This window comes from Haplochromis burtoni, unplaced genomic scaffold (genome assembly GCF_018398535.1).
Source record: "Haplochromis burtoni strain Fernald_Lab_line unplaced genomic scaffold, NCSU_Asbu1 Contig_260, whole genome shotgun sequence".
Lineage (NCBI taxonomy): Eukaryota > Metazoa > Chordata > Actinopteri > Cichliformes > Cichlidae > Haplochromis > Haplochromis burtoni.
In genome coordinates this window covers 210,637-236,382 of record NW_024582621.1, presented here as the reverse complement: position 1 = coordinate 236,382, position 25,746 = coordinate 210,637, and the positions used below count along the sequence as shown (strand labels likewise).

Below are 25,746 nucleotides of genomic sequence, written 5' to 3'. Positions count from 1 at the left end.
TTGAAACACAGAAAGAATTATGTGCAACTACATATGGAATTACAGATCACTGAGGAATAAATGTGCGTGAACTCCTTGTGAGAACAAACACTGTTTCCACTTCCTTTCCTGCCAACACCCTACCTTTCTTTTTTTACCCACACAAGGACAAAAACAGCACACAATTAGTGATGGCTTGAGTGAGCTGTGAAGTGCCTTTGCTCTGGGGTATTAGTGAGGCCCCTGACTCAGCCCAGGGTTTGCTCATCCAACTTCTAGAGAGCCTGGAGCTCGAGGAGCAGCGTAATGCCATTTAATGAGATGTTGGAGTTCGCAAAAAAACGTTGTGAAATCTCATGACTAAGAGCCAAACCTTTCTAAAGCCAGCTCCATATTCCAGCTCCTTTGTGACTACAGTCTCGATCTAACAAAGTAGACATTGGACGGAATAAATTTTTCTGGTATTCTGGGTTTTGTAAACTGGCTGAGGTTGCTTTCAAAGATATCTGTATTCAAAAGATGGAACAGAATAGAGAAGGAATCCCACAGGAAGGCCCTCAGAGCCACGTTTCTTGCTAACATTATAGTCTGATGTTGTAGTTCTGCTGTTGTGAAAAAAAAATCCTGCTGAGATCAATGTTTGAGTGAAGGAAAATTCAATGTGGCGTCCCTTTTCTTCTCAGCTCCAGAGTGTGCAGGCCCTCCTGCCGACCCAGAGCGTGCAACGTGCCGACTTTGTGGGCCATCTCTGTGGCAGTGATGTCAATCTGGGCGTACTTGGTGGAGCTCTTTCCTGTCAGGACACAAAAGTGGGACTTCTTTTAACTCAATCAGTGTACCATTTAATTATTCATCAGTGTTGTGCTGCACACAAAACTAGCTGCACAGAGCAGAAACTATTAGGTGACTAATCTGACAATGGAAATTTTGAAAATTAGCTTGTCATTTTAGAAATATTCCAACGAGTGTATCAGTATCATACAATATCATATCATACGTTTACCTCACTCACAGAAGCTTTTCATGCGCTTCTGCTAAATTCCTGTCCTCTTCTACGATTTTATCTTGTGGTGCGCCCCAAGGTTCATTTTTGGGGCCTGTCTTCTTTGAAGACATCTCATATCATTGTTTGAGATGATGCCCAGTTGTACATGTCATTCAATGTTACCAAATTATTTGTCATATAAATAACTGGATGGCAGCCAATTGTGTATTTTGTCTCACTTTATTGTTATTATTGTAATTTGTTATTACTTCTGCTGACCAAATTATCTCTGGATCGCATCCTTGGATAGCCCAGAATGCTGCCCTAAGGTTTCTCACCAGTTCCTCTGAAAGGTCCCTTGTGATACTGATTCTGCCCTCTTTAAACTGGCTCACCACAAAGTTCAATTTCAGATTCTGATTATCACTTTCCAAGCTCTTTGTGGTGCCTCCCTATATTAGTGAATTTCTACATCCATACATAACTGCTAGGTCTCTGATGCAAGTTGATCAATGCTTCTTGGTTGTACCTCAGTCCAAGTCGAGGATAAAAGGAAGTTTTCGCTGCCATGTTGTGGAACTCACTTCCACTAGACTAAAGATCTGTTGACACTGCTGATACCTTTAAAGGGAAGGTGAAGACCCACCTATGCAAACGTGCTTTTATTTGGTTTTATCCTTTTATGCTGTTTTAATGCTCTACTGTCTGACATTGTGAAGCAATTTATACTATTCTTGAAAAGCACTACATAAATAAACTTTACTTTCTTATATCAGTGCTGTGAAAAAACATTTCCCACCTTCTTTATTAATTAGCTTTTTTGCCTTTTTCTCTCACTTAAATGTTACAAATCATCTAATTTTTATATTAAACAAAAATAAAATATAAAATGTAGTTTTAAATGATTATTTCATTTATAATATTAAGATTCTTTCACTCCTACCTGTAGCGACTGATTAGCCTAGCTAAGTCGGAGATAAGCATCTAGCCTAAGGCTTTGGTTTCCCTTCATGAGCCATCAATCATATACAAGTATACAAGTTCACTTTCCTGATATAAATGGCTGCAAGGTGGCATCAGCAAAGTGTTGTTTATAAATTTTACTCCATAATATTTCTTTTGTTTCCCTTTGGTTTACACATTTGCAGATGTCTTTGGGCATTTTTCATTAATCCCAACATTCTTTTGTCAACAAGATTATGGAAATGAATTGTTAGGGGATATAATCATTTCTTGAACTTGAATCATTAATTGTGGAAGTGACAAAAAACACTCCTAGATCATCTTAAAACATTAATACATACATATATATACACACCGTATTTTCTGGACTCTAAGCCGCTACTTTTTTCCTAGGTTTTGAACCGTGAGGCTTACAACAAATTACCAACTGGTAATTATTTTCAAATCCTCGCCCCTTCATCTGGAAACCACACATAAGAAGTTCTATATGAGTTTTAAGTTGAAGGCCATCAGATCTTGCTATCCAGGAAGGAAACGCGCGCTGCTGCACGCAAGCTTAGACGTCAATGAAGTCTATGGTGAGACGTTGGAGGCGGCAGCGGGAAGAGCTCATGCAATGCCAAAAGTCGAGAAAAGCTTTCAGAGGACATAAAAGCAGGTGGCCTGAACTTGAAAATGTCCTGGAGTGTAACATCTTTTTTTTTTTTTTTTTCTTTTTTTTTTTTTTTGAAATATAGACTTAATCAGTGCTTCATGTACAGGTGCGTTCTATTTCCAGAAAATACGGTATATACATACATATATATACACACACACACACATCTCTGGCCTCGCTGCCAGTCTGCGTGCTTCAAGAATGAGATAGCGCATCACAACACAAATCATATGCAAATGATTTAGCTGAAGCATTTAACATTCCTGTCATGCACTGTCTTCCATATGCACATTACCATAATGTACAGTGGGGCAAAAAAGTATTTAGTCAGCCACGGATTGTGCAAGTTCCCCCACTTAAAATGATGACAGAGGTCAGTAATTTCTTGGGATGCAACTCAGTATTCTTCTTCCTCCAAACACGACGAGTTGAGTTTATACCAAAAGTTCTACTTTGGTTTCATCTGACCACATGACATTCTCCCAATCCTCTGCTGTATCATCCATGTGCTCTCTGGCAAACTTCAGACGGGCCTGGACATGCACTGGCTTCAGCAGCGGAACACGTCTGGCACTGCGGGATTTGATTCCCTGCCGTTGTAGTGTGTTACTGATGGTGACCTTTGTTACTTTGGTCCCAGCTCTCTGCAGGTCATTCACCAGGTCCCCCCGTGTGGTTCTGGGATCTTTGCTCACCGTTCTCATGATCATTTTGACCCCACGGGATGAGATCTTGCGTGGAGCCCCAGATCGAGGGAGATTATCAGTGGTCTTGTATGTCTTCCATTTTCTGATGATTGCTCCCACAGTTGATTTTTTCACACCAAGCTGCTTGCCTATTGTAGATTCACTCTTCCCAGTCTGGTGCAGGTCTACAATACTTTTCCTGCTGTGAGTTACAATACTTCGGCCTTCAAAGCTCTTTGGTCTTGGCCATGGCGGAGTTTGGAGTCTGACTGTTTGAGGCTGTGGACAGGTGTCTTTTATACAGATGATGAGTTCAAACAGGTGCCATTCATACAGGTAACGAGTGGGGGACAGAAAAGCTTCTTACAGAAGACGTTACAGGTCTGTGAGAGCCAGAGATTTTCCTTGTTTGAGGTGACCAAATACTTATTTTCCACCCTGATTTACGAATAAATTCTTTACAAATCCTACCATGTGGATTCATGGATTTTTCTTTTCACATTCTGTCTCTCACAGTTGAAGTGTACCTCTGGTGCAAATTACTGACCTCTGTCACCATTTTAGGTGGGGGAACTTGCACAATCGGTGGCTGACTAAATACTTTTTTGCCCCACTGTATACCTTATGTGAAAATCATATAAGCAAAATGTCAGAGTTTAAACCCACAACATCAGTCCTCGTGCACCAATATGTGTCTCCTGTTAGAGTCCTGTCGCCTTACAGTGTCAGAATTGAGGACATCAAAACCGGCTCCTCACAACACATAATAGTCCTGAGGAGGGTCCATGCCCGTCGGTAGTGAGGGTCCCATTAGGGCCACTGAGTTTACAGCTGTGATCTGAATGCCCTGCGACCCCCTTTCAGTGCCGAAATAGGACACTCCTCCTCCCAGGTGACAGATTAATGAGGCCGCATGCCAGGATATAAACTGTATTGCTGACATTAGACATTAACCTCATGTCAGAGCTCGAGCCACGCTGTTCGTATTCTCGAGGGCAGTGACGCTAGCGGCCAACGTGTCTGTCAATTACGGCTCCGATGACAAGGACTCAGCTGTCTTTTACCAAGATGAGAGGAAATCATCTCAATTGTTTGCGAGCGATTCCAGTAACTCTGAGTAGGTCGACTAGAATTACACATAAATATGTAACTACAATGGCTTTCATCCTTGCGTAACGCTGATACACCAGCTTACTGTAAGTTGGCTCTTGCACAGAACACTTTTGCACATTGAGCAAAAGCAAAAAATGCCTCACACTATGAGTATCAGGGCATTACCGAGGTCATTTTGTTTCTTAAATCAAGGAGGTGGTCTCTAAAATTCAACAATTTGCATTTTGGACAGTCCCGGGAAAATCTCACAAATATACAAAGACAATCTGAAGAGAGAATAAAAGGAAACAATGATTTTACAGCTTACTCTCTAAAAACGCAGGACATGGTTCATCAGACCTGACTAACACCAACTCTAATAGTTCGCCCGCAGCTTCTTTTACTTCCCCTCACGCCAACACGTGCTTGTTCATAGGGGATCTTTGGATTGTTGGATTTCTGTCCATAATGGCATTTGATGAGCTTTAGATGAACATTGTTTTGAATTTGCTCTGCATAAATAAAATGGATAGACTGCAGGATGTGCTGCACACTCTGACCACGCGGTCTGTGGCTACACAGCAATGTGTCCCACGACAAGCTTTATCACAGGCAGCAATCCATGGTGGTAACAGGCACTAAAGACAAACTATAGCTTAGGTTAGTAAGGAAGTTTTACAGGAAATTGGTGCTAAATGAAAACATTGGACAAATGTTACTGCTTATTGGCTGGTGGTGCTATAACATGCAGCCAAAAAAAAAAAGAGGTGCATTGAGGTAGACATAAAAATTCAGGATTAGCAGAGTCATTAGGATTCATCTTTTGTGGGTCATGAATGTGATTACAACATTTCTTGGTAGTTTGTTTAAAGTTTAATGGAAGACGTGCGCTGCAGACCGACTGAAAATAACTACACAAGTCTGAGAATTTGTTTCAGTTTGTAATATTTGACAGTTTAACAGCCGGTCTTGAAGACATTTCCTTGTGCCAAAAAAGACAACAGCTCACTTCAATACCCAGCCTATTACAATTCAAAGATTTATTAATCAGACAAACTTTTTTTGCTCTATACTTAAGCTTACAGCATCATGTGGTGGTTGCAGTGAATTGCCACCGTCTCTTCTTAGAGCAGTTCCCTTTAAACCTGCTTTCAATAAGCAATTCTGCACCACCAATCAAAAAGCTCTCTGTAGATTAATGCTCTCTTATTGGACAAATAAAACAGAGTCTTGGTGACATCCTTTAAACTATAATCTTGTAACATGACAATTTTCCAAGTGTCCACCCTGACTGGTCCTCACAGCTGCCGTTTGCAGTTATATGTATAAATCGAAAGCAGAACATTCATTCCTCAGACACCAAGTATCTGGCGTTTATCTCCTTTACTAACCAGAAGATATTCATGCCTCCTTACTCTGAGCTGGCAGATGTGCGGCAGCCGCTTTAGTGCCATGCACAGGATCCTGCAGCTCCAGCTCCATGTAGTTGAGCTGCTTCTTGGACGTGGGGCTAACAGGAATATTCACATACGTCACACCTTCACCGCGAGGTCTTTCAGCAAGCGGAGCCTCTGGGGGGAACACAAACACGGCCCCTGAAAATGCGAGAGTAAATTAAGCTCAGACGGTGTTAGATTCGTTTCTGTCATGCTTTTTCTTTTTTTAATGTGTGAACACTTGTTTTTAACAAAAATCCCCCACAGAAACTAAAAATAACAAGCAATTTGTCCTGTTGATAATATGCTATGTTTTTTTTGCACCTCAAAGCCTTCACTGTCAACCAAAATCTATTAAAAACATAAAAGAACAATGCCACCTGGGTTCAGCACAATGAACACACACTACACGTATTTCTAGATTCACTTGTGTTTTCTAGACAGTTTGTGTTTCTTATTATGATAAATGCTGCCCGAGTGCAACAGCCCATGTTTAGATTTCCTGTCGTGAGGATTCCCGTGGCATAGAGAGACAAGTTCAAACGGGCTATGACGGCACACAGTACCAATCAAGTCTTTCTCAGAACTGATAATAATTAAAAGATTAAATTGAACCAGACTTACACTTTGACACTTCTTTGAAACTGGATTTGTTTTTGTCATTATAACCTTAATCAAAAGCTAAACTTACCCTCCAGTCTGAGCAGCTCTCCAGGCTGCAGCCCAGTGTCAATTAGATATATTCAAATACAGACGTCCACAGCACAAGTATCAATACGGTTTCCAGCAGTAAAAACAACGGTAGCTATAATGGGATCGGCAGTCGCACAGGAACACAGCGTTTCACGATGAATTGGTTCTCTCCCCGCCCCAGAGACTAATTATGTGAAATTAGCGGATATGCCCCAGAGATAATTTATGGGATACACATTACGTCCTCGAAGCACAGAATGCTTTGAGGAAGTAAAACTCAATTGTTCTTTTAATCATCATCAAGCTGTTTTGTCATGCGGCTGTATAGTGTATGAACGTGTCCAGATCAAATATCTGAGGGTTTATGGAGCAAAATCTCATTTTTCTATTAGCAAACGTTCATTAAAACTTGAATAGGAACACCCAAACCTCTTTGATTTTCCTGTCAAACACACATTATTGCCAGATTTTTTGCCTACAGTGGATTGCACATCTAATTAATTGTGCCGGAAAAATTGTTTCAAATCACAAGAAACAGCTCACGGCTTTATCTTCATAAACCTAAAAGCTGAGAAAGGCAGATTTGCAGTCAAGTTTTCTACTGGCTGCAGAAATGATTAGTTCAGCATCTCAGTGATACAGCTTCAGAACAACCACTACATAAAATATGTGCATATTTCAGCTCTGTGACACACATCACATATTTTTTTTATTTTTTTGTGGTGCCTGGGTATGCATTAATGCAGTGATAGCTGCAACCTTCAAAACCAGAGTACAGTACGCTCAAGGATATCTTGAAATTAGCATAACTTGAATACTGCTCTGTGAATAGAGACCAGTGAAAATCACTTCTCCTGAACGGTGATATAAACGTTTGCTGTCACTTTAATTTTGTGCAAATGAGAGTCGAGAAAGCCAAATGAATCTACATGCTTTGTGGTTTTACTACAACAAGTACTGCAGTACTGTTCATAGGAATCATCTAACCCGGTTGATGGGCTTACATGACAGGTACAAAAAGTTGTCTACCAGCACAAAATAGATGAGCCATGGCAGTCACACACTATCAGAGTTTCGATGTATAAATATCTTTTTTGTTCTTTTTAATGGTGTCTGGGAACAAAGGGAAAGAATTACTATAATGTTGAAATATAAACATTTTCACAGACTCATCTAAAATAGGATCTCATCTATGCTTTCTTTGTCAAATTCATTGTTTCATAATGCACCAAATCCGATCTAAAGGTCTGAACTTCGGATACATCCAATTTTCAGACACCTTCACTTTGATGTTTTCTTGTAAACATGCAGAATGTTGTTTGGCATCGCAGGCAAGACTTTTCCCTGATAATCAAATCATCTGCATGGCAGCATATGTTGCTCCAAAAGCTGTGTCTATTTTTCAACATATTGTTAGTGGTGCCTCCAAACATGTTACTCATGCTATGTGCATTAATGACCCTTTATACCATCACAGATGCTGGCTTTTTAACTGCGTGCTGACAGCAAGCCAGATGTTGCCTCTCATCTTTAGCGGTCCATAATTTAAAAAAAGAAAAGGGAAAAAAAAAATTCACATTTTGAGACCCGAAGACTGTTTTCCAAGTGAACTCAGAGCGTGGAAGGAAGGACTCTAATCTAGCCTCAATCACAGAGCACGAGGGGTCATTGAATGTTTGATGAGCATGCAAGTGATGCAAGTCGTACACTATGGCCTGCAGTGACCACATAACTAGAGTGCAGTTCAAGTAGCTGCAATTCAAGTCTTTAATAAACCCAACAGAGCTGACACAGGACCTGAGAGATGGATCTGGGCCTTCAGGTTATCCATCGACTGCTCACTAAAGCTTCATCAGAAATGGTTTAAGTGGAAGCGTTGCTGTCAAGAAGCCACTCTTAAAGAAGGGAAACAGGAAGAAAGTGGAGTGGGCCTTATGGAGTGATGAAACTAAAGCTGAAATGTTTTTGTTCAAACCATCCGTGTGCATGGAGAAGTTCAGGAGATAGAGACAACAGTGAGTATCTATAGCCATTTACAAAACATGGCGAATACTGTGTCATGGTTCGAGGCTGTATTTCTGCCAGTGGTGTTGGATCATGATAAGGCAATTCCATCAACTTGTGAAAGTTGGAACAGGGCCTGCAGGCTCATTACTGCTTCCAAAAAGAGAAAAGTCAGCAGCATAATGTGGTTGTTTCTGTCCTGGATGCAGTTTTCGACGTTGCACACAAAGACCATTTATCTCGTCTTTGTTCATATCCACGTTCTAGACTGTGTCGCCATTTCCCTCCTCTGACACGAGAACTGAAAACAGTTCATCGTTGCAAGAGTGCAAGAAAGTGGGATCAACTGGCAGGCAGACTAACAATCCCAAGGAATTGGAAGACTGGGAACAGGAACCAGTTTACAATTCCCATCCCTATTGTTCATGAATATCTTTTTTTATCTGCTGATTTTTGAAATGCAATGCAAAACTGATCAAATGATTAACTAATTATTTAATACTATAGTTTTATAGTTTCACTTTATTTTCAGCACTATTAAAAAATATGAAAAAACACACAAAGTCTTGTATTCATTATGTACAAAGTGGAGTCCAAACAGTAAATCATATATAATTTCTTTGAACTTATTTTAGGGAAAAACAATATCTGTTTTTATATTAATATCTGACCCCCAAAAAAGAGTGAATTGTTGAAAAACGCACCAATGCAAATACATTTTTCCCTGATTTACCCTCAAGAATCATAGTTGAGCTACAATACACAAACAGAGCTTGTGTTATCTTTTTCAAGTATAATGTCAACAAAAATGTTTCATCATTAATATAAAAGAAAACAAAAAGAATTCAAAAAGCCCAGACCCTTACAGACGTAGCAAAACAACGCACTGTTCCTAACAATGCAAACACTGCTGATCTGAGCCTGTGAACATTTATTTACCTTTCTTTGAGTCCGTTGCTGTGTGTGCATTGATGTTTAAAGATTAAAGAGTAGATCTGGATCACAGAAAAGATTTTTTTTTTTTTTTTTTTTATCTTCCGTCATTATTTGTCAATCAAAGCAACACAAAGCAGCTTGGTTGAGGCATTTCACAACTACAAACAGAAACACTAATCAGAGTGTGGACTCTGTAGTAGAACGTCTATAACCGTCTTATAGTAAATAAAACAATAGATTCCTACAGTATTATATATGCGCCAACATGGATTCATATTTCTCTTGTTGCAATTACCCTGTCACAGATAGTGCGTTACCATTGGCATACAGATTGTATAGAACAACATTTGGGAAAGAAAAGATTTCACCTGCTATTGACTCTTCCTAAATGGTAGTAGGCAGTGGCCATTACCCGCAGCTCAGAAGCATCAACCCCAGGGGACACTCTTACAATCAGTGAGAAGCCATTAGTGCCAGCAAAGTCTCAGTGGGTACAGCCTTTGGCAAAGTCTAACCTAATTGATCAGACACCAACCAGCCCTTGCAGGAGAGTGTGGTGCTTTATAATGGCTTCCATTACAACAGTGGATTTGCCCACAGCTCTAAGGCCGGGGGACGTCTCGATAATACACTTTGCAAAACCTCCAGGGGAGAAGTTAGAGGCAATACCTGACAGAGTTTAGTGACCCCCAGCTTAAAAAGTCAAGTGCTTTTGGATGGAAAACACAGTTCAGATAATAACTGTGTATTCAGGGTGAGTGGGTTTTGCACCTTTCCCACATTATTGTTGCAGAAGGACACTAAGCTGTGGTATGTACACGAAAAGGATTACAAAGACCTGTAAACCTCCCACAAAGTACAATTTATGGCAACGTATGCATGTGGAAACCTTTGGCAATGGGAAAGCAAAATGCCCTAGTGTAGGTGTTTGTTTTTCTTTGACTAGAACACCTTACCATTTCTCTCCCTCTCCAGTTTCAGCTTTAAATGAGACCTTCACCAGGACAACAACATCCACTTTTTGATGTAATAAACTTATGTAAAAAGTTGAAGAGGCGGGTGCGTGAAATTAAAATAGAGTTTTTGAGAGCAAGACTACATCACAGATGTGCACGAGCCACAAAGCCGTCCTACCAGAATCCTATTTATGATAGTGTAGTCTATGTGGTCTTTAGTAAAGGCTGATTTTTAGAAATCAAAACTTATAATCAGCCCCTTGGAGGGCTGGAGGGTTTTTGCGTAATCTTGAAAACATGTCAAAGAATATTATTTGAATAATACACAGATTTATAGATGACATACTGTTTAGACCTTGCAAAGTTTCAGGTGGAAAACCATCTTCTTTCGATAATGTCTGCGCTGTATCAAGCGTAAAGCACGGAGGGGGAGGGATGATGATTTTTGCTTGTTTGGTAGTCATGGGACCTGATTATGAACTCTTCTGTGTACTAAAGTATTCCAGTGAAGCAATCTGTCTGATAGCCAAAGCATGTCTCGAACTGACTCCAACAACTGGGCAATGAGCCCAAGGACAGCAACAAACCTACAACAGCACGGCTGAAAAGGAAAAGAATCAAGGTGTAGCAATGAGTCCAGACCTGAACCTAACTGAAATACTGTGATAGGTACATAAGGAGCTGTGCCTAAACAAATGCCCGGAAACCTCAATGAATTAAAGCAACATTATAAAGAAGATTCAAGTAATTCAAGGGTTCAAACTGCTTACTTTGGTGTCACGCCGTTGGCAGGTTTTTGATTACGATGCCTCTTCCGCTGAACTTGGAAAGAAGCTCTTGCTTGTGAGCTAAAAGCTTTAGCATAAAATGGTGTATTTGTATTAATTCCCACCTGAGACTTGGTGGTAGTCATTTTAATATCAATGAGATACTCTCTTCATGTCAGCACCAGTGTGATTATTTTGGTGGGAAACAAAGAGTAGGAGATAAGTTCAATAAACAGTGAAATTTAAATAATTAACGACAACATAATGGCTATGGGCTGGTTCTACAAATATCATTTCAGAAATGGATTAGCAGTGTTTAGCCTAAACTGTCCTGAGGTGCAATTCACACCTCTCCAAGCCGACCACTTAGTGTGTAACATGTAATGACCAACACAGCAGCATCTAAAGCGCCACGGGCAAAGCCAGTGTTTGTTTAGCTGCGTTCTGATACAGTGATGCACTCATGATGCAAGCATGTGTGTGTCCGCTTGCATTTTTCATCACATAGAGCTATGATTTATTGCAAAGTCTGGAATGCCTCAAACCTGATATTTTATTTATTTGACCTGTGTGCATTGTTTTAATATGAAAAGTTCTTAAATCATATGACAGCTTTTCTGTAGCTTATCTTCCACTAAGCCCACATACCTTAGCTGCTGGACTTAGCCACATCCGGTCTACCCCCCATCCATTAAGTGTCTGCTGAAGCGGGATGATGGGAAAGATGACGAGGGAGTCGTGAGTCGTGTGTAGGTACGTGAAAATGACTGATGGGTTTGGTGCCACACTGCGACAGCTGCAGGGACTTTGTAGAGCAGGTGTGTGTTTGACTGAGGGCATGTTTCTGGGTGTGGGATGCTTAAGTGGCCAAACGTCCCCTGACAACTGTCCTCTCGCCTCATATCAGGGGAGGCAGCCCGTCACACATCACTGCACTCTCTGGTTACACATCTGTGAGTTTTCTCAGCACACAATGGGCCTTTACGTAACTCGAGTTTATGGCTTTGGATAAAAAGCCAATGAAGACATAAAAAAAAAAAAAAACAAATAGCAAAGACTGTGACTCATGCCGTTGTCTGTTTTACATGCGATTTATCTGTCTAACCATAGATGGGGTAAATTAATGCCATTTTAAATTACACCTCTGTTTAGCCCTAATTTGTCCCTTTGTGTATTCATTCCCACATTGGAAAGAAACAAAAGGACACAATGATGTGCAAAAAAACAGGAAAAGAAAAACAGCCAAATGCTGAAATTAACCTCGGGTAAACATCACATTAATTTAATATTAATTTGTTGTTTGGACCTCGAGCTTTACGGTTCCTTTTAGACGAATAAAAACTGTAGCGCTTGCATAGCATTTCTTTAATTAGTATCAACTTAACAAAAAGGGAACTGCTTTGGAAAGTTTTACAAATTTCTTAGAACTTTTTCCTTTAAAAGCAGGTCATTAGTAAAAATGTAAAAAAGTTCAAAGAGTGAATACTCTCTCATATCCTTTTACTACTTCACATTATCTACAAGAGAAGTGTGTCTGGAAGTTTTGCCACACAGTAGCCATCGTATTTATTTGTGCAGTTATTTCACCTATCTGAATAAATAGGAGGTTTGCCTTTAATTTCAGTGGTAATCAGGCCAGGATCAGGAGCAGAACCAACTAGTCATGGAGTCAGTCACTTCCTTTAAGTCCTGTTTTAATGCATATGTATTTACTGATTGATTGATTGATTGATTGATTGATTGATAGATATTATAGCCACATATCTCTCTCTTATTTCCTCAATACTCAAATTTCAAACATTTTCAGTTTATTGGCATTTCTTTTATCATTACCAATTGTTTGTTTTATGTTTGTTTTGTACACATTTTGTAAAGTCTTATATAAATAAAATACATTCATGTTTTAAAAAGTTTAAATTATCAGTATGTATAGAGGAGGTCAGCTGAGTGGAACCCTGTAAAATACAGTGGAGGCTCTGTCCTGGTTTCAGCCAGTGGTGTAGGGATTATGTCAAAATTGATGAAATTATGAACAGAAAAAGTAACATCAGACTTTTATCATCCATGCAATAGCATCAGGAAAGGCTTCATTTTTTAGTATAACAATGATCTCAAGCACACCGCCAATGCAGTAAAAGATAGACAGACCTGGATAGAAAAACTCATAATCAGAAACCATCAGTCATCGATTGTAGCATCATCATAACAGAGAACAGAACAAAAGGTCCAAAGAAGAACTCTGAATGTCCTTCAAGAAGCCTGGAGAACTATTCCTGAACACTACTTAAAGAAATTACAAGAAAGGTGTTCATTCCAAACACTGACATTGATTTTTACACATTTAAAAAATGATTGCTGCACCTATTCCCTATTTTACTTGCAAAAAGCAAAGAAGTGCAGGGAGTTTTGCACCATACTGTAAAATAGCATTCCTATAATTTTATTATATTAGTATTCGTGTAAAATATTATTTAGTAAACGAATAAGTTCATTGTTTAGGTGAATGACTGTTTCTAATGTAATACTTTCTCCAGGGGTGTTTCTTATTATGGAGAACTGCATTTCCCAAAATCCTCTAGTTTTGAGCAATTTTAGCTATTGATGCTACACTTAAGCAGCTTTTTTCCAAACAGTGACTTTTACTACAGTGCAAATTTGCAATGAAAAGGCTTAAAAATTTAGCAGCAAAAAATTTCTCCATACAAACTAGTTTGCATGGCACAACTATTTTACATGTAATAAAGTGCTAACTACCCCTTTGTTTACACTAATCTGACAGCTGGTGCTTGCAGAGAGTCTCTGTAATGCGCTTCATGTGCTATGTAGTAATAGCCACTTCATGAAGGCAATTCCCCATCAGCATTACACTTCACTGCCCTGACTGAAGTCAAGCAGGTGTATGGCGAGCGCACCGAGGTATAACATGTTCCTATGTTCAGCCTTGTGGATGTTATGCTTAGTGCCAGTCTGCTTTTCAGACTCTGAATGAGCCTCGTTTTATTTATTCATTTCAGTTCAAGCACACCAAGCAACAGGTGATGGTTTACAGCGATGTTGATTCAGGCGCATGACTCATCAATTTAATTCACTTTCCGTAAGTGGGCCCGGTTATTGTAAGAAGCCTGGGTAATGCACAGCTGAAAAGTGTTCAGAGCACTTTAAAAAACTAAAATGGTCCATTCAGAAAAAAGAAAAATCCATTTGTGCCGCTACGGACTTGAAAATCTGCATATGTTTGAATAGCTTGGCTGAAAAAAATAATGAACCAAATCGCTGAAACAACCTGGTTATGTTGATTGCCTGGCGTCAGTCTCACTCACCTTCAGTCTCTTGAAGAAACCTCTGCTGGCCGTAGCTGCCCATTAGTTCATACTTGTGTTTTTCCTGTATCTGCAACACACATTAAAGTAAGCACTGCTGATTATAACTTGCACTGAGTGACATAAGTTTATTACATAAGTGTGACGATGACTGTTCAGTGGGCACATGAGGAGTATTTATAGACATTTGGAATTTACTCAGAACTCAGGGCTATGTCTTACATGTGCGAACACTGTGCAGCATCGCTACAGACAGATAACCATGAACTTTAGGCCCACTGCAGTGCAGAGCATTAAATAAGATTGTGCTCCAGTTTTAGTGAGCTTACCCATGTCTGTATGATGAACTGTTAGCATTTAATGCTAACATTACCTGATATGCTTTTCTTTGTTTTTGTATTGTTCAGCACTTTGGTCTGCCTGGTGCCTTTTTAAAGTGCTATATAAATAGACGACGACAATGACGACGATGATGATGATATTTAGCACTTTACTCTCTGGGCTATAGATGCTAATATTAAAGTTTAAAAATACAGAGTCCAGACACCAGTAGGTGACATAATGGTAGCCATCTTTTACAGTCACATAAAAAAGAACGACAGCACAGGACAAACATGAACATGTAATATGCTTACAGTAAGTGTGTGTGTGACTTTATCAGTGTCTCACATTGCTGTGGAGGAATTCTGGCCCACACTTCTTTACAAAGCCACTTCAGCTCATTGAGATCTGCTGGTATTCATTTATGCACAGTCCTTTTGAGGTCACCACACCCTTTCCTTTGACTGGATGATTGCAGAACCTTGATTCTTTTGTTTCTCAGTCATACTGTTGTAGATTTGCTGCTGTGCTTGGGATCACTGCCCTGCTGCATGTCTTTAACATTTAAAATCCTAACTGAGGCCGTTAAGGTCTAAGGTGTAGCTCTTGGGCTTTTTGCAGTTTCTCTGAGCACTGCACAATCTGACCTTGGGGTGAGTTTGCTGGGAAGCCCACTCCTGGGAAGAATTCCAGCCATCCTGAGTATTTTCTGGTTGTCAATAGTCTGTCTTGCTGCAGAATGATGGACTTCAAAATGTTTTGAAATACCCCATAACTCTTCTCCGACTGATGAGCAGCAACAACTGCTTGTTTAAGATCACTGCTGATGTCTTTTCCTGTGTGTTATGCCTCAGACCAAGAAACTGCCAAAATGTCTGCTTTTTGTTCATGCTTGATGATCATCACGTAATCAAGTGTATTTGCGGCTGCTGCTTACCCTCTTAGTTCTTGTGTTTGTTTTTCACACAACTGTGAAAAACTCTCTTGCACATGACTGTATATAAAATCTATATCCTGGAGAGAATTTGTAAACATAGCGATGTAATCATGCAAGATACTGTCACAAAACTGAGCAAGCACACGTGAACGAGTGCATTAAATACATTGTTTTCATGCTAAAACTTCACTTCATTATAGAGAAAATACAAACCCTTAAACTCGCTTATTCTAATCCAAATGCTTAATAATATCAGGACAATAGGCTCAAAAGTACAAAATGCTTATTGGACATATTTTTCCATGTCTAATTTCAGATTTACTACTGAAGCCTCTTAATAACAAACCTCTATGGGTTTCCCTTTATTCTGTGTATTCAGTTAATATTCTCATGATATCAGACATTTCCCCCAAATGCTTAGCTGAACTAAGAGCACAATGAGTTGCAAAGTAAAAATGTGTGAGTTGTTGATAGTGTAAAAGCGGATTACAGTGTTTTGGATGTGTCTACCTCTGGGTTCCTCTCCAGCATCCGACTCTCCATGATCTCATAAGCAGGATCGGCTCTGCGTCTTTCCTCTTTACTACTAAGCCTTTTGTCTGGTGAAAGAGACGATATTGTGCATTTTACATATAAGAAACAAAAACACATTTTGTTATTGTAACTCATCGGAAAAAAATCATACCACATTGTGTTGCTTTCTTTTCTTTTTTTGTTTAAATGCACTTTGTGAACCAAAGCAGACACAATTTTCTCCATGCAAATGGAGGAATTCGTGCAGATCGAGTGGTGAGAACAAACAACAAAGGCTTGATTCATCATCACACAATACTAAGAGTTTTTTTCCTTTTTTCTTTTAAAGAACAAATAGTTAAATAGGATCCTTTTGTTGCTCAGTATGAATCATGGATAACGTGCAAAGGACAGAAATTGCACCCTGAATTTTGTTAAAATGTTTAAGATGTGTCATTTTGGCTTCATTTACTGTCAATATTTATAGATAAAAATATCTTCAAAAAAAGAAAATTATCATGTTGTCATCATTTGATCTGTGGAACCAATAATAACAGACCCCATCCTAAAATTTACTTATAACACACATATATAATTCCGACAATAGATTAATAAATGGTTACTCCTTTCCTAAAAAGTGGTCTTTCTGTGCTCACAAAAAACTTAAAAATTTACAGATGACATTTCATTTAAAAAGTCTTAATTAATCTTTCTGTAAACAGGATTAAATTCACGAGAGACCACTTACACCCACTGGCCACTTTATTAGGTATAATGTTCAACTGATCAGTGATGCAAATGTCTAATCAGCCAATCACACGGCAGCAGCTCAGTGCATTCAGACATGGTCAAGACGACCTGCTGAAGTTCAAACTGAGCATCAGAATGAGGAAGAAAGATGATGATTTAAGAGACGTTTGACATGGCTACACTTCACACAAGCTCACTAAAACTGGATACTAAAGTATTAGAAAAACGGTGTCTACTCTGAAGAGTTTTGAAGGGTCCGATTTTTGGTGTAAATAACATGAAAGCGTGTATCCGTCCTCCCTTGTATCAACAGTTCAGGCTGCCGGTGGTGTAATGGTATGGAGGACATGTTCTTGGCACACTCTGATCCCCTTAGTACAAACTGAGCATCATCTAAACACCACAGCCTACCTGACCGTTGATGCTGAACATATCCATCCCTTTATGACCAGTGTACACTGATGGGAGGATAACACACCATGTCACAAAGCTCAAATCATCTCAAACATTCCCATGAAAATAAGTTCATTGTACTCAAATGACCTCCATAGTCACCAGAGCTTAATCCAACACAGCACCTTCAGGATGTGGAGGAACAGGAGTTTCCCATCATGGATGTGCAGCCAACAAATCTGCATCTACTGTGTTATACTATCATTTCAACATGAACCAAAATCTCTGAGGAATGTTTCCAGCACCTTGTTGAATCTGTGCCATGAAGAATTAAGACCGCACTGAAGGCAAACGAGGGGCTCCAACCCAGTATTACCAAGTGGACCTAATAAAGTGGCCAGTGAGTGTATAAACCCTCTAAAAGCTGTGTCATTTTTTATTACACTTCTGCGAGACTACATGCAGGCAATGTAGCGTAATGGTCAAAGTGTTTAGTGTTGGTTTCTGTGCACCTTTGCCATCTTAACTACAGAGGTAGAGGCAGTGAAGAGACCACCATGAGAAGAGGATGTATTACTAATGCTAAAGCTGAAGCTAAAATTATGGACGTTGTTGACAGCAGTAGCTGCTATCAAACAGTAGCATTGCTCATAAGGCTTTTTGTGGCTTTGTTCAGTGTTGTACGTAAACATCTTCAATGCAAAAGTACCACAACAACAGTTAACGATCACAGTTAACTACTGCAAACTTCCAAAAAGGACACAATCTGCTGTGTTTGATTTGAGACATGACTCTCTCTCTCTGCTCTAGCAGGTAAAAGACTGACTGTAAATGACTGAGTTGGTACAAAGTGACAGTCACAGGATAAACTATCATTCCTGATTTTGCAACTTTGCGGCAAAGCTCACCTCAAGGCTCAGCTCTACAAAGCAACACAAGTGACTGATTAGAGAAAATAAGCCAGGAAGAAAGAGTGGTTTCACTGAGAGAAACACAACGAAGGGGACAGAAAAAGATCCTCAAAAGGAACAGAATGGGGAAAAAGAGGAAGTCAGCCAAGGATCTGAAGTTTGCGATCAGCTGAAGAGGAAACTGTCGAAGGTGGCCTCTTACCTTCACTGGTCACTGTCGATCCATTTATCTCTTCATACCAACACTGCCCATCCGTGCTCTGTGATGAATCATTTAGGTACAGTAACTCCTCATTAGCTGGATGTTCTTGGCCTTTCTTCAGGTGCAGCCAAGTCGGAAAGCTTTTTAAAGGGGAAATGTTCCTGTTGCGCCACTTTTGAGCGGGCACGGCCCGTGGTGGAGGCTGGCAGCGCTCTCCTTGACACTTCAAACAGTTTTCATAAATGACAGCTCTTTTGTCTTGCTGTGAGTCTTGTAATGGTACTGCTGGTGCCAAATTAAGCTCATTACCAAAAGCAGGGCTCATTGACTCATACAGGTTCAATCTGTGTGTCTTTGCCTCTGGCTGGCTATCTGTGCCTGGAAAGCCGAGCAGATCAGCTAAAAGACAGGCTAATTTCTCTCTTCCTTTTTTTGGCAGCCGTGACTCCTCACTCATCTTCACAGTTGGCATCCCCGCACTGTGGATGATTTCAGAGCCAGGAGAGGTCTCCTGAATTTTCATCTCCGCACCAGTGTGTTCACTGGTACTGGGTCTGCATGGTGATTTGTCACCACTTTGATCTGCTGGATTGAAAATATGATGTTCTGGAGGCAAAATTAAAAAAAAAAAAAAAAAAAAAAAAAAAAAAAAAAAACACACAACACCTACAACTTTGATTTCTGTCCCAAATCAAAACAGCAAACTGTGGCTGCTACATCAATGTTTTTTGCCCAGCGTGCTTTAAAGCCGTTTATGCATGCAAGAGAAACCACACGCAGCGTGCATGAAAGACTTCAGAGGAGTATCCTTACCTGGTGTGGCAGGTATCACTGAAGAACTAGAAGGGCTGTATGGAGTCCCCTGTGAAATATTGACAAAAAAATGACTTTTATTTTAACAGTCCACTCTAGTATTGAAAGATGAGGGAAAGGCTCGCAATGACCTACATATTAGTTTATTTTTTGTCAACAAAGCTGATAAAAAGAACAAAAGTGACTCAGGGACTTCACGCTTCAACAGCCTGGCAATGGCTCACAAGCCCACTACTTCCTCTGAGAACAAAAATCTATAAAATGACTCAAAATTATATATTTTTATTTATGCACTGAGTTTAAAAAGGCCCAGTCATTTCATTAAACATCTGCACTGTATTATTTGAGGAAATGCAGTAAAATTATGTTGATTTGACTGATTATGATTTCCAAATTATTACGATTCGCCTGATTTTGAGTGTAAATCAGGCGTCATGGCTGTGAATGCTCTGAGTGTTATATCTATCGGGGGCTGTCTGACTTCAGCATCACATGATCACAGGCCAGCGCTGCTTTGTTTCTTTCTTATAAAACAATTACACAAACTCCCCAAGTGAGAAACCAACCAGGTTCCTTAAATCTTATTACATCCATGTGATTGTAATTATAATAGTCACGGTTTAATGTGTCCTGTGAACTAGCCCTTTTCCACTGAGCCAGTGAACACTACAGGGGTAGATGGTGTTGTTCAGGCTGAAGGAGTTGGATCCCCTCCCGTGGCATTCATGTCTGATCCATCTGGCCAATAACTAGTATTCATCTACTTCACTGTGGACCAACGGAAAATACAGAGCTGATTTTTTTTTTTTTTTTTTAATCTACCCAATCAAACAAATGCAGCTTGCACTCTTAAATAAATGCACTGCCAGCAGGTGGAGCTCTCTGTATTCTCTCTGAACAGAAAAAACCTTCAGCTACTTTTGTACCTGAAAGCAGCAAGCCATCAGATAATGCACTGTATATGTGTATAACTCCCTGTTACTCCAAAAGTCAACAAATGATTAATCCTTAAGCCATCGCTGGCCAATCAGAACATGTATCATGTATCATGCAATTCTGAAAAAGCAAAAAACTGTCTCCAATTCTAGCCCTGAATGAATTATAATAGTACTTTATTCACATAATATGCACAAAATCTTTGTGAAAATAGTCCCTAGATTCCTTAATAAGATAAATAATTATCAGCTGTACCCCTTACAAAGACTACACTCTGAAAAAGAAAAATTCACACCAACTCTGACACCACAGAAGAAGTCAGCCAAAGCTCAAACAAAGAATACCACCAAAGTCTGTTCGGTGCTCACAGGCGAGTGAAGCACGCACGGAGTTAAACAGGGCATTAAATAAAGATTGTGTGTTTTGACCTAGATATGCATACACAGATATACAGATGCGGAGGTGTAAGGATAGAAAATTGCAAGTCACTCATAACTTACAAGGTGTGAATCTGCCATATTCAGTGACAGTGTAAAACTGAACCGGGTGCAGAAACACTAACGTGTTGGACAGATGGGCCGTGGGACTGTTAGTTGTTCTGACACCAAACGCAGCGCGGCATCACCGTCAGCCCGCACGATACCACAAAGGTCACACTGACAAGCGGGCTACAGAACAGATGATACACTGATGATAAAGCCTGTGCACACAAGCTGCTACTGCGTGACAGCAGGTTATACAATGGAGCGTGTTCACGGGACCATTTGAACAGGACTGATGACTTTTTTTCCTTCGTTTTTTGAAGTTTGATGGAAAAACAGATGGTTCATGAGAGCAGCTACGCTTGTTTAACCCAGATCTGATCAACATTCCCTTTTGCCAGAAAACAAACAGAATACTTGTGTTTCCACTTACCTTAACTCCACCGCATACAGAGCAGATGGTCACGATGGTTTTGGAGACAGAAGTGAGGGAGGTGCAGGTATTACAAGAGTCACTAGAGGGTGCCACCTTGGTTTTCTTATTCGTCACTGAAAGGCCCTGAAAGAGTTCACTGACTGACTGACTTTCAGTAGCTTCTGAGTGAGCCTCAGGGGTTGTGGCATTGCTCTTGTCCTGTTTTGCTGCCTCTGCTGTGAACCCTAAAAGGGCTGGCGGGTCTTTAGTTGAGGCGGAGGCTTCATTGTCTTTGGCACCTCCACCTGCTTCCTGTAAAACACTCCTGGGAGTGTCATAGACATACCTAAGTGAAGTTGGCACCTGGTAGTCATGTCCAGGAACAGCAGGGCAAGTGCAAGGGCTGAGATCTTGAGCCAAATGTGGAGGCAAGCTTAAAAAAGAACCAAAGTCCTCTCCGGGGGTCATATCCAGACTGCCTGTGTAGGAGGAGAAACTGCCAGTGTACGAGGAATGGCTGCCAGTGGCAATGCCACTGTCTGATGAGCTCTGACGACCGATTTCCTGAAGTTGCCGGGGCGGCTTAGCCGCAGGCCGGTGTCCACCTCCCTGGTTGGCGGAAAGCTTCTCGCTGATCTGCAGTGGCACTTTAGCGCCCGTGTGGCTGACGTTTTCAGGTGGGTTGGAAGCCGGTTCAGTCCAAATTCCCAGCCGGCTGCCAATGCTGCAGTCTGAGTGGCTGGTGTCTGAAGTGTCAGAAGAACCGGAAATGCTGCGGTCGTCGCCCCCAGCAGACGGGCAGTAAGTCAAAGAGACTGCCAAGACGAGCAGAACATAATTAAACCTTTAATGAATTTAATCAACAAAAACACTGCTTTCATCAACAAAGCACATTAAGGAATCATGACGCACTCTCTGTGCCTCAGTCTTTTTTTCTTCCACTTAACGGAACAATAAATCAAAGCACCTGCCAGCGCACCCAAAAACTTTGGTCGTGTTTTCTACCTGTGCCACTCCCATGAGAGAGCATGCTCAGTCGTTTCTCTAGCTCCTGGGCCTCGAGGTTCAGCTTTTCCTCTGAAGTGGTCTGGCTGCCACTAGGATCTGTAAAAAACAAAGGGCTGTATTATAAATAGCAGCCAGCATGATCTCAATCATGAAAAGTCGGGCAGAGAAAAATGAAGTGTAAGTGCTAAGTGTGATGAATCTCGACACTGTCAATGAGATATGGGATCAAATGTGACGCAGCTGAACCGCGGCGGTGACACGGGCACAGCTGCGAAAACACATCCAGCTACTCTAAAGACATGAGAGGGGACACTCTAAACTGCAACGGTCTCACTCAACTGTCTGTGAACGAGCAAACAGTGTCAGCCACAAGGTGTAAGTGAAAAGGAGTAAACAACTTTGCGGACGTGTGCTATTATTTGATCCCTGAGTGTAGCGTGCTGTTGGACAGGCAGAGAAAAGGGTCACACAGGGGAACACCTAGCAGTATTTGTGCAACACTGAGGGGTGTATTAATAGTGCTGCCACGTGGCTCTGCTGGTACGCGTTCTGCTGCTGGCGGCAGTGCATGAATCTAATGTGCCTTGGACCATCAAGGTCAGTTCTAACACTGGGCTGATATATTTTTTTATATCCATCTGAATCCTGCATCAGTAAAGTGGTAAATATACCATAAGTCTGAAATCCCAGGTGATGAGTACTGACCTCCAGTGTATAGGAGTGTCTAAAAAGGTGTTTGGAAAAGGTCACACTGGGAAAAAATTTAAAATAAAAAGTGTTTTTTTTTCCCCACATGTTGACCACACATTCCTTTAATGGTGCCGCTTGAGAAAGCAGGCTTCCTCATATACATATATTTATACATATAGGCTGAGGTTCCTCCATTATTTTTCCTGTAAGTATTTTGTAGATTTTTGAGGATTTTTCCTGTTTCTGATTGAACTCCATGCTTACATTACTGGACTACAACATACCTTTGCATGAGTCAAAGTTAGGGTCTTGTTGTAACCCCTTAGATCATCCTCTGCCTGAAACAAGCAGCTATAGCCTCTCCCTTTAAGCTGACTTTCTTCTGATTGCCTGCCACTCAGAAACAGAAGGTCTGGACAGCAGGTGGGTGGAGTTTCAGTGCTCATACGACCATATTTGAGATATCCTCTGACATCACAGTGTTTAGAGCAGTCTGAAGCCTGAGCTTTTGGCTCACAGAGATTACTGGCACACACTAACCTCATTACTTGAAATTCTGGCCATGTTTAATATGAGCATCCCCTATTGTGGCAGTATAACAGAATATTGAAGCAATACTATAGAAACTGCAAAAAAACTACATCTTAGAATCTACAGGCCTCAGTATGTTAAATGTCAAAGTTCATAACATTACATTTAGAAAAGGGCTCAACAAGTGTGATGTGTTTGGAAGGATTGCAGGAGAATGGCAGCGAGGTTTGGTTTGCAAAGCTGCATGTGAACAAGACTTCTGGAACAATTTCCTTTGCACAGATGAGACCAAAGTGGAGATGTTTGGCTGTGCACGTCTGCCAAAAGCCAAACAAAGCACATCAGCACAAACACCTCATACCAACTGTCGATGACAGTGGTGTAGGGGTGATGATTTGGGCTTGTTTTGCAGACCTCAGGATCTTGGCACCATGAACTCCTCTGTGTAGCAAAGTTTTCTAGAGCCCATCTGTCTAAAGCTCAAGCCTGGCTGAACCTGAATCATGCAACAGGACAATGATCCTCAGCACGGCAGGAAATCTACAACAGAATATCTGAAAAGGACATGGTCATGCTTCCTTGACTGACAGGTATCCAATCTGTCAAGGTCATCAATATTTTTGAGGTTTGCACATCCCGGCTGAGCTCTGTTCAGGCCTTCAGGGTTACTCCCCTTTGGCCACATTTGGATTTTATGGCTCCAGAAGTTGGCAAAGATGGCAGTGAGCTGTAAACAGGCTTCATAAATGTCCTCACTACATTTTTCTAATGTCTTCGGTTGTGGAATAAAGAATCTACATGAAATAAATCTACAGTGATAAGTACAAATGATCAAATGTCAATCTTAGTTTGGCCCTTTATGAAGGTGAATCTAACCAGCCATCAGCGTTTTACATAATCTTTCATCAATTGAGGTGTTTTTTCCTTGTCTGACAGCTTAAAATGCATGTAGGTTACGTGTCCACCTGCTTTTACGTGTTTCGTCTTTACACACGAACGTACTCATGACTAAATGCAAAAAAGAAGCACTGCAGGAACAATTTGTATGCTGGGAACTAAACACAAAGCAGGAAAACTATAGGTTGACACACTGGAGCATCCAAGGACGAAAGACAGATAAATAAGCCAAGAACATTAACAGCAATTAATCAAAATAGCAGCTAGCACAGAGATTTAATCATGCGACACAGACAGACTCGGACATGGACTGAGAGGTGAAAGGTAAGTGAGAACGAGAGACGCGGTTAAGGACTGCGAAGGGGGATGAGACAAAATGAAAGATGAGGAAAAAGGGGAGGGGAGAGCCAAGAGCACTGTGACCAAGAATGATGGGGGGAGGCAGCAGTGGAATGCTGTGGATGAGGTTACACACATGCCCGAAGCGATTAGGAGGCTTTGGCTGCTCTGCTACCATGACTTTGACCCCTCCACCCCCGCCCCAACCCACATCCTCTCTACTATTTATTCTACTATGCATCACAATAATAGGAATATGAGCTCAACATGCGATTGGGCGGTAAGATGTGTGAAAACCAAAATATCCACAAGGCCCTGCAGCTACTCTCTCAACATTTCCTAATAAGTTGGCGGCTGGGTGAGAAATGTTTTGTTTTTTTTGTAACTGCTAGTGTGGAAAATCAAAAGCGTTGCAGGAAACAGCGGGGAACCAAATAATGTTTAACCACTTCAGTAACACGTAATCTAACATTTGAAAGTGTTTAAAGGAAGTGATCAAATATGGGGAAATGTAAAATACAGAATATATCCAAGAATGGCTACAGGGTTTTTCTGTTTTGTATCTAATGTTTGAACAAATATAACATGGATCATGACGCTGTGCCAAATTACAACTTATATTTTATTTTCCATCTTACTGGACCTGGTGTGCGTGTTTACTGAGATAATCTTACACAGCCATTCCCAACGTGGAGAATGTTTCAGCCCACTTAAAAACCAGAAAATTCCCATGAACGCCGCGGTACTCGGCAAACCTTCACAGGCCCCACTCCTGCTAAACAGGTGAAAATAGATTTAAGGGCGACAGGACTTAGTGCTGCTGAATCTATGATTTTATTTATTTGCATTTATTTGAAAGAGTGAGTGTAGACACAAAAAAATACTTTTATTTTATTTTATTTTATATGATGGATTATGCAGAAAAAAATAGAATTTTTTCACTTCACATTTTTTGATGAATTCCTTTCATCTACTTTCACTACAGTATTTTAAATAAATAGTGATATTATATCACAAAAGGCAGATCTGCCATTAGTGAAGACAACTGACACGTGTCAGATTTTCACAGCAGATTGCAAAGGAACAGAAGAACCATTTACACTTTGGTGCTTGGCATCTTTCACAAACTGAAACCT

General features: G+C 40.5%; 1 protein-coding gene across 7 annotated transcripts in view; it reads right to left on the bottom strand.

The window, feature by feature from the left end:
* Positions 1-424: 424 nt before the first annotated feature.
* Positions 425-25,746, bottom strand: part of LOC102314195 (protein Dok-7) — a 40,936-nt gene continuing 15,614 nt past the window's right edge. For 3 of the 7 annotated variants that reach the window (XM_042227436.1, XM_042227438.1, XM_005939647.3), the window contains 8 exons: positions 22,151-22,249; positions 21,164-21,960; positions 19,313-19,361; positions 18,500-19,105; positions 16,241-16,329; positions 14,473-14,542; positions 5,776-5,955; positions 425-772 (listed from right to left, as the gene is read on the bottom strand). In XM_042227436.1, the coding sequence (XP_042083370.1) occupies positions 636-772; positions 5,776-5,955; positions 14,473-14,542; positions 16,241-16,329; positions 18,500-19,105; positions 19,313-19,361; positions 21,164-21,960; positions 22,151-22,249 (2,027 nt within the window). In that variant the 3' untranslated portion in view covers positions 425-635. Of the gene's footprint in view, positions 773-5,751; positions 5,956-14,472; positions 14,543-16,240; positions 16,330-18,499; positions 19,106-19,312; positions 19,362-21,163; positions 21,961-22,150; positions 22,250-25,746 lie in introns of all 7 variants that reach the window. The other 4 variants (XM_042227437.1, XM_042227439.1, XM_042227440.1 and 1 more) reach the window with 4 other exon arrangements.